The sequence below is a fragment of the Monodelphis domestica genome, chromosome 5, assembly GCF_027887165.1.
Source record: "Monodelphis domestica isolate mMonDom1 chromosome 5, mMonDom1.pri, whole genome shotgun sequence".
Classification (NCBI taxonomy): Eukaryota; Metazoa; Chordata; class Mammalia; order Didelphimorphia; family Didelphidae; genus Monodelphis; species Monodelphis domestica.
This window is the reverse complement of record NC_077231.1, coordinates 249,283,315-249,293,019: the sequence shown is the minus strand read 5'-3', so window position 1 is coordinate 249,293,019 and position 9,705 is coordinate 249,283,315. Positions and strand designations below refer to the sequence as shown.

General features: G+C 38.8%; 1 protein-coding gene across 1 annotated transcript; it reads left to right on the top strand.

Annotated features, from left to right (window-relative positions):
* The first annotated feature begins 2,779 nt into the window (after window positions 1-2,779).
* Window positions 2,780-9,234, top strand: GJD4 (gap junction protein delta 4). Its single transcript, XM_001374328.4, has 2 exons — window positions 2,780-3,169; window positions 4,805-9,234. Exons 1-2 carry the CDS (start codon window positions 3,106-3,108, stop codon window positions 5,956-5,958), a joined length of 1,218 nt encoding a protein of 405 aa, XP_001374365.2. The 5' UTR covers window positions 2,780-3,105; the 3' UTR covers window positions 5,959-9,234.
* Window positions 9,235-9,705: the final 471 nt, after the last annotated feature.

Here is a 9,705-nt window from a genome sequence, read left to right as displayed (position 1 = left end):
GCTCATTTTACAGATGAGGAAACTGAGGTAAATAAGGTTTAGTGACTTGCCCAGGATCACACAGCTAGGAAATGTCTAAAGCTGGATTTGCACTCAAAATGAGTCTTTCTGGAGTTCAGGCCCAGCACTCTATTTGCTGCCACGCCTAGTTGCCAGTCTCTGCTTGATTCCCTAGAGCAGTGATGGCAAACCTTTTAGAGACTGAGTGCCCAAACTGCATCCTTCCTCCCCCACTCCATCTCCCCATCTATACCACTTGCTCCCTTTACCCCAGAAAAGGAAGGGAAGAAGCATTCCCATCAGGCAGATGGGCAAAGGGGTGGGTGAAGTTAGAAATGTCTTCAGGCATGCGGGGAGAGGGGGAGGGGAGCAGTCTGGCTCCAATGGCTTTCTAGTAACACACTCTGATAAACTCTGTGGTGGGTCCAGGGTGACAGCACCCATGCCTGCAGAGAGGGCTCTGAGTGCCGCCTCTGGCACACATACTATAGATTTGCCTCTATGGACCTAGAGGATCTTCCCTTTAATCTTATAGTTAGCATGGATCATCTATCTTAAGAGCTTAGGGGCAGGAACTATTTTTGTCTTTCCTTGAATCTCCAGCACTTAGCATAGTGATTGGCTCATAGCAGTCACTTACTAAATGTTCGTTGACATACTTGTCAACTTGACTAAGCCTTGGTCCACATCTAGCCAGGTCATAGCAGAGTTCATTAACCCTGGGCACGGTCAAATCTGACTGTTCTAACAACCTCCTTCTCTTCTTCCTCACCAGTCCACAGCTTGTTTTACACTGTAAGCAAGCATGATATCAATTTTTTCTTTAAATATCTCCTAGTAGATGACTGAGAGAGGAAGCCAGGTTGAGGAAGTGAGTAGAGGTAGTTTGTTTTAAAGATGACAGAAAGTGTGTGTTGGTAAGATAGTTGGTAGGAATAGAAAATGGAATTAGGGGGTTCTCTATCTAAGGCAGGTAAACTTGCATTTGAATATACTTCATATTTTTCAAAAATGGTTTTACATCCATTTTTTCAATTGACTCAAAACTATACTGTGATGTAGGTAGGTTAGGCTTAGGTTTGGCATTCTATCCGCTGCACCATCTAGCTGCCAGTCATTGCCTGATTACCTAGAGAATCTTCCTTTTAATCTTATAGTTACCATAATTGTCTATTAGATTGTATATTCCTTACAGGCAGGGACTATTTTTGTTTTTACTCCTGTTTTACAGAAGAATATTTATCAAGGTTAAGTGACCTCTCCAAGATCACTTAGCTCAAATTAAATGACTATTTACTTTTATAACAAAAAGTAGTGAGTATGGGCCAGTAGAGTGGTGTAGTGGGTAAAGAGCTGATCTTAAGAGTCAAAAAATCCTTGATTTTCAAGTCCTGCCTCTGATACATATTTGCTGTGTTTGAAGTTGGGAAAGTCACATTTCAGTGCCCTAACTCTAATACTAAGTTACAGCAAAGGTACTGTTATGTTTACGTTGAAGGAGTTCCTCAGCAGGAGTAAAATAAAAATAATAAAAAATTTTAAATTAGTAATTACATTTTCTCTATTGTAAAGTATCCTAACAACTGTAATTTCCTCAAAATTGTTTCATTAGAAAGCAAATAGGTTGTTGATTTATCTTGATTTATCCTCAAATCACAATTTGCTATTCTAAAATTTGTATTTGTGGATCAGTTTTCCAAATGTCATTTCTCTTCTTTATATGAATAACTAGAGTCCAGCAAAGCATATTCTTTTCTTTTTTTTAAACCTGGACTCAGCAAGTTTAAAAACATTTTTTAATTAAAAAAATTTTAATAACAAATTTCAACATGATTTTTCTTAAGTTATATGATCTTTTCCCTCTCTTCTTCCCTCTCCTATCCCAGAGCTGACAAGTAATTCAATCTGGGTTATATAAAAATATATTCTTTTCAAGGGTGGGTGTGTAAAATATGGAGAAGTGTTTCCTGGGCAAAGATGAAAAGAGGCTTAGGTAAAACCCTTCTTCTGGGAAATCCTTTTAAGGATATAATGAAAATGGCTGCTTCTCCTTTCACCTTTCTGTCCCTTCTCCACAAATAGAAAGGAAGAAAAAAAAAACCCACGATATTGAATGGGTCATAATTTTTATTCTCAGTTTTATATCTCTAGGTATGCAGGGTAATTTCTTATGAATAATGGAACAACGGCAATAAAGGGATTTGGCTACAAATATGATATGATATCATAAAGTCCCATTCAATCATTCATTTATAGGCATTTGGTGAACAGATACTCTGTGAGCAGTACCATAAGAAGTCCTGGAGTGAAATAGAAAAGGAGAGTCTTCTCTCCAAGTTTATCATCTAATTGGGGGGGGGGAGGACTCATGCCTGAAGTAAGGGGTAAAAAATTAATATAAGGTAGAGCAAAATAGTTTGTTAATGACATATTCTTAAGTGTTTTAGGAATTTAAAATAAAGATGATGGCCTTTGTGGTTTGTGATCAAGCCATGCTCTTTAGAGGAAATAAGATATGAGCCCCAGAAAGAAAATATTATGAGTTCACTTAATAGAGGATGCTGTGGAAATATTTACAAGAAGGGAATAGCCAAGAAAGAAACTCCTTTTTGAAAGAAAAGTATCGTGTCCCTCAAATCTTTCAGTTTCTCGTCTCTACTATTCTGGGGGTGAGATAATTGATATTCTTGGACCTCTAATAAAACTGCATTGCATATATCCCAAAGACACCTGACTCTCACAAGTGAGACATGGGAGTAATGCCAAGAGGCTGGAATGCCCCTGAGAGGGTAAGAATAACTTACAATGGCTTAGATGACTGCTGTCATCTTTTTGTCTCTTTGCAGTTGTCGGGAAATGGCCAGCCCTGGAAGCAATCAGTTCCCTGAAGTTTAAACTTGACGAGCAAGAAATTGGGTTCCTGTCAATGGACTTCTTTCCCCCAACATTTCCAGGCTTAATTGTTTGAACTCTTTCTAGTTAACAGACAAACAAACAAGCAAAAACAAACATGTAATCCTGTGGAATTTTCCCATATTCTTTTGGCCTGGAAAGTACCACATTCCAAGATCTCTTGCTACTTAGAGTCTGGAGAGTTACTGAAATATGGAACGTTGGGATTTGCTGGGGTTTCTGATCATCACATTGAACTGCAATGTGACAATTGTGGGTGAGTATTATTTTTTTATCTCTCTTTTCTTTTTACCAAAAATGACAGAATTCAATCTCTGTTCTAGAACCTGGCTTCTTTTTCTGTTTTTAGTTTTGCTGGTTAACTTTAAAGAACAAGCTTCTATGTTTTTGCCAGCAAAAGACCCAAGAATATATATTTTCCCCCCAGAAGGCTCTGGGTTTGCTTCCTTTTTTTCTTTTACATTTTACTCTCATTCCACTGTGATTACTTAAGTGAAATGGTGTTTGAAATCTAACCAATTCTCCTTTCATTGACATGAATGTTTGAAGACTAGAGCAGGTGGGAAAGGATATTTTTATACTGTTATTCCCTTACTCAAATTACCAGGAATGGAGACAATTTTGCAAAAGTAAATCAGAAGTTATTTTCTAATTATCTTTTTTTTTCTTCCAGCTAACTGTTTCGTTTTTAATCATTTTAAATTCTTAAGTGATATTCTGTTTTCTTATGCCTTTGAAGATGAACTCGTCCTTTAAATTTTTAAAAAATCTGTTATCATTTGTTTATTTCACTTTTCCCCTCTGCTTTAATAGGTAATAGATTACTGCATGATGTTTTTGTCCCTGTATGACCCCCACCCCATTATTAGCAATATTCATAGAATCATAGAACTAGAGATAGGAGATCATAATTTGGTCTGTAGAAATCACTCAGTTCAATACCTTTACTTACATTTTGAGAAACTGAGGTTCAGGGACTTGGCATAACTTGCCCAAGTTCACATGTGACAGAAAAGGGATTGAACTTGAAACCTTTGATCCCCAGTACAAGATTCTTTTTACTATACTAGTGGTTTCACTCTCTAGACACAGAATTTGAGCATTTAAAAATTGCCTTGGTCCCATCCAATGGATGAGAAATGTTTCTTTTAAGTTAGTCTCCTGGGTAGATTTTGAAATTTTTTATATTTCCATTCACAGATGATAGCAACTTTCACCAATTTGGATCTCATTAAATAGAAGGTAGTTTGGATCACTGGAAAGTCAGTTTTATCAGAGACGTTTGAACAAACTTAGTTTGATTATTTCTAAGCACAAATAGCTATGTTAAATGCTAACAGTGTTCCCCAGCATAAATTCTGTGGATTGTTCCTACGAACAGATATTAGCCATATTTATCTGTGTACTGAGTATTACCATGTGGAATGGAAATCCTTTTAGAACAGTTTGTTTCATTAAGTGGTTTAAACATATCTTCTATAGTCTTATTTATACCACTGCTGACTTAGCAAGCACTTTTTTTCAGAGACAATTTAAAAATAAATTTCAGCTCCACATAGAGATAATTGGACTTTTTAAAAGTTCAGAATAGTAGAAGATGGATTAATGAATTAATTCTTAGTATACATTTTTTTGTCCAATAATCTTGAACCCTTTAAGAAAACACACTTAGTTTATGGAAAATGGAGTGACAAGGAGCCCTGTTTGGAGTATCATCCATAGACTTCAGATTTATAAACAAAAACAACTCCCAAGCAAACCAAAAAGCATACTCAATGGCTCCCCTGTCCTCTTCTTACTTTGGGATTTGCTTCTCACTTTCAGTGTTCTGAGAATTGCTTTTATGCTTATTTGGTTCTCATATTTTTCACACCAATTTGTTCTTTTCTAGGGAAGATCTGGCTCATCATCATGATAATGCTGAGGATGGTGGTAATTATTTTGGCAGGCTATCCAATCTACCAAGATGAACAAGAGAGATTTGTTTGCAATACTTTGCAACCAGGATGCTCCAATGTATGCTATGACATCTTCTCTCCTGTATCTCACTTCCGATTTTGGCTGATCCAGAACGTATCTGTTCTCCTGCCTTATGCCATGTTCAGTGTTTATGTCTTTCACAAAGGAGCCCTACATGCTGCAATGGGGGCCCGCCAACCAGATTGCTGTAAAGGAAGGAATATTCTCCCTGACCAGAGAGGAGTGAAGGGGTTTGGCTATTCTCATCTAAATTTCCCTGACTTTTCCACTGCATATATAATACAACTTCTTCTGAGGATCCTGACCGAAGCTGCTTTTGGTGGTGCCCAATACTATCTCTTTGGATTCTGGGTTCCAAAGCAATTCTCCTGCTACCATTCTCCTTGTACAAGTGTGGTGGATTGCTATATCTCCCGGCCCACAGAGAAATCAATAATGATGCTTTTTATTTGGGGAGTCAGTGCTCTATCCTTTCTTCTAAGTTTTGTTGACCTAATTTGTTGCATGCAGAGATGGCTGAGACGGAAGCATTTGGCTAAACGGATGATGAAAAATGTTTGTGTCAGTGAAGAGCATGGCTCCCCATACATCCCTCCTGGTCAAGCCAAGCACTGTTTGACCTCAGAGGTAAGGCAGGAACCGCCACAGCTGGTGAAAAGGTTCAGTCAGATTAGTGAGAATGCTGGGTGGCCTGAGTCTAGAGGGGAAGAAGATATATCTCTTCATCCTATGGTGTGGCCCAAAGATGTAGCTTCCAGGTCAAACCTTAATAGCCCAGGTCATAAGTCTTGCTCATCTGGAAGAATGACTTTTCCAGATGAAGATGGCAGCGAAGTGATGTCCAATGGCAGTGAACAGCAAGGGATAGCTTCTAAAGAGATGCAAAGCAGGCCTTTCAAAGAGGTTCCTAGGTCCAAGGACAGCTCCCAGCTTGGAGAGTTTGCCTCTGCCCCTCGAAGCCGACTTGGAGGACATTATTCATCCAGTGAGCTGAAACCTTCTGCCTCTCAGGTGAGCTGTGGCAGCCCTAGCTACCTAAGGGCCAAAAAGTCTGAATGGGTATGAAAGGATGATACCCAGATGGTTATGAAGATCTGAGAAAGATGGCCTACCTAAGGCCCTCCAGTATCAGCAGCCACAATCATGGAAGACGGAAACCGCAAGAAAGACTCAACCTTAAAGTTACTTGGCACAAGCAAATATCCAGGGAGGAACGATGAGCAGAAAGCAAACCTGGCCAAGGACAAAAACAGGCCCTGCAAGGAAACTTGGATAGGTTCTCTTCACAGATCTAATTTCAGTAAGGCTGGCTACTGGAAGATAAGATTTATACTTTCTAAAGTTTGGTTTGACTTTATTTTTGCTCCTATTTCTCCATGAAAACCAAAATACAGGCAAAAAACATTCTGCTTAGATACAAAATTGAATTGAAAAACTAATTTTAAGCTTTATCTTCAGTAATTCACTTGAATAGTTCCCCTGAATACTTCTAAAGGGTTATCACATGGGACCACTTTATTTAAAAAATGCAACACGCGCCTCAAGTCTTTTTAAGAGCAAAAACTAAAAGATGAGACTGTATCAGTGCCCACACAAAAGTATCGTGGAAGTTTTATACCCCACTGGCAACATTCAGATACAAACTGGGAAGCTTATAATGAAAAACAGACATGTTTGGTCACTGCTAGTCTTATTGTTGTTATAGGTGGCAGAGTCTGGCTAATTCTCTTCTACCATGTTTAGTGTGAAGTGTTTTTCCTTGTACTAATAGAGCTCATTTGTGTTTTCATGGGCTATTGGGAAGTAGTTTTTTGTCTGGATGAGAAAAGAATTATGGCTTAGTGGGAGTCAGAATCATAGAAGGTTTGACTTGGAAGGAACCTTAGCTATCATGTAGGCTGACCTCCTTATATTAAATTATTTTAAGTCATAAATGGTGCTGAATAAGGTACTCAGCTCTTCTGGGGGTACTACCTCTTCCTACCTAGAAAGGGAAGAGAAGAATCTACCCTGTCCCTGGCCTGCTTCCACCTTGCCAACCTTTCCCGTCCCTTAGAGATTCAATTGGCTAAATCCTGTTATAACAAGTAGCTGATTTTTAGGGCAATATTACGATCTCCAGTCCATGTGGCCTTTTCCTCTGCTCTTTCATGGGGTTTACATTCAATGAAAAGTTATTGATACAGTCAGAATAGCTCAGAGCGCCCAGTTAGGGGAGTTCCTGATACCGACAGAGGTTTGGGTTTCTTTCTCAATTTAAAGTTTTGGGTCCATCTACCAAAATCCTGGTCTCTTTATGTTTAAGGTAGTAATCAAAACACTGGAAATGTTTAGGTAAAAGGAATATTGGACAGGCATAGGAAGGGAAAGTCCAGGAATGAATATCTTTCTTTTATTGGGGGAATATTTGAAGAGATAAATTCTACTGAGCCTTCTACTCTGAGGCTCTGGCAGAGCCTGGTTCCCCTTCCCACTCATTGCCTTTCTATAGCAGCTCAGCTCTCATTTCAGCTTCAGTTTCTCCATTTATTTGTTTCCTCTCTATTGACTCTTCTTTCCATTATGGCTCTTTTCATCCAGTTAGGATGGGGTTAGAGATGTAGCCTCTTCAAAGCTACTGGGTTCTTTTTTATTTTTTTTAAATCTCTTACTTTCTGGCTTAGTATCAGTTCTAAGACAGAAGATGAGCAAGGGCTAGGCAATCAGGGATGAGTGACTTGCTCAGGGTCACATAACTAGGAGGCATTTGAGGTCAGAATTGTATTCAGGTCCTCCTGACTCCGGGCTTGGCACTCTAAACACTGTGCTACCTAGTTGCCCTTGCTCAGATCTCAAAGTCACCACTTCTGTTCTCAGACCCTCAAAGGCTACATATGTCTCCCTTTAGGAAGTGCCTGTTGTGGGCATGATGCCAGTTTACTTTCCAGATTAAAAACTGAAATAGCTCCAAATACTTTTCAGGGATGAAAGCAAATGTTTGTCTCTCTGAAATTCAGACCCAAGGATACTAGTTAGTGATCAGCCTCCTGTTACACAGAAGATAGGAAACTGAGGCAGATGAGTGATTTAACTAAGGTCACGCAGCCAGTCAAAGCTCCGTCCTGGACTCCCCCTTAGTTCTTCTATGGGATTCAACCCCAAACCACAAAACTGCCTTCAGAAGACCTTGATTGATGTGCTATCTGGATCCTATGCAACACATCCATAGGCAAGTATATTTCTCAACTTTCTCATATGTAAAGTGGGGCTAATAACATTGGCTCTGACACTTTCAAGGCTATATGACTATGAGAAAGTCAATTAAATTCCTGAACACTGGTCTCCTCTGTAGTTAAATGTAGATAGTAACACTAGCATTGCCAATCTTATGAAAAAAGCCCTCCATATGTCTTAAAGAGCTATATAAATATGACTTCCTACTGTTGTGACCACACTTAACCTCAGTTTCCTCATCTGTAAAATAGGAATAATAATACTACCTCCTTTCGGGACTGTTGTGAGGATCAAGTGAGATAATGCTTTTAAAGCTTTTAGCACAGTGGTTGGCATTCACTAAGTGCTATATAAATGTTGGCTATCATCATTGAAACATTAATAGACAACTTATTAGCTTTGGGGTTATTTAGACATTTAAAAACCAGCATTAGTAATTAGGTTGTATTATTTCAACATGAGCCACAAAGTTTACACACTGAAATATATTATATCTCAATATGACAGAGTTGTAGGGAACCGACAAAGATGGATTTTTTTAGCGCATCTTATACTGTTAAGTATGGCATATGAATCAGTCACTCATGGAGTATGGGATGGTTTGATCTCTGCATTACTGTTGTTGTTGAGTTGTTTTAGTTGTGCCCAGGTCTTTGTGACTCCATTTGGGATTTTCTTGGCAAAAGTACTGGAGTGGTTTGTCATTTTAATCCCCATTTTATGGAAAAAACTGAAGCAAACAGGGTTAAGTGACTTGCCCAGGGTCACACAGCTATCTTTATAAGACTGCATGGCCTTTACCCTCTGGAAGGGAATAGTCTTGCTGTCTATTGTAATGTTATTCATTTATCTCTAGTTTATTAATTTAGTTGCTAAGATGGGTCCTTCAGAAAGTTCTGTGATTAGAGGACAAGAAACCTTCTAGCATCAATGAAGCATTTAATGGTTAATTAATTAATTAATGGAAACTGACCATCAGGGCTTGGAAGCAATGAATGTCCTGCCCTAAAACTCAGTTCTTCAGGCTCTCATGAACATGGACCCACTTGGCCAGGACTAACTTTTACACCAGTGATAATCTCTGAGGGGGACCTGGCCAAATAAACAAAATGAAATTTGAAAGAAGAACATTAAGGTATGGTTGTTTTCTTTTTTATTAAGAGAAAACTTGCTATATCAATGAGGGAAATAACAGGTCCAGTCAAAAAATAGTTCCTACCATGTACCTGTTGTAAAGATCAAATGAGATGATGTAACCGAGGTCCTATGTAAACACCAGTTATATATATAATTGCATATATACAGTCATGCAGTTGTTTCATACAGTTGAAAAATTACAAGGAAAGTAATGTCCAGCTCACGCTTGTCTCACAGAAGAAGAGGCAGAGCCCTTTCAGCGGCTCCATAGGAAATTGAGAATGAAGAGGATCTGCCAGTGTGAAGATGAAATGCTGTGTGATGGCAAAACCATCCAGCGAAAAAATGAACCATTCTGCCAAAACTGCTTAATGTGGAAAGTACAGTAAAGACCCAAACCTCTTTGGTTGTGCCCTTTCTCAAAGCACAAGAAATGGACCAATTAGTGTCCTGGGAAGGGCT

Excerpts from the sequence above, each read along its gene's own strand:
- GJD4 (XM_001374328.4), top strand. The coding sequence starts at position 3,106 with ATGGAACGTTGGGATTTGCTGGGGTTTCTGATCATCACATTGAACTGC. Across the intron at positions 3,170-4,804 it reads CTGCAATGTGACAATTGTGG|GGAAGATCTGGCTCATCATC; the intron begins GTGAGTATTATT and ends GTTCTTTTCTAG.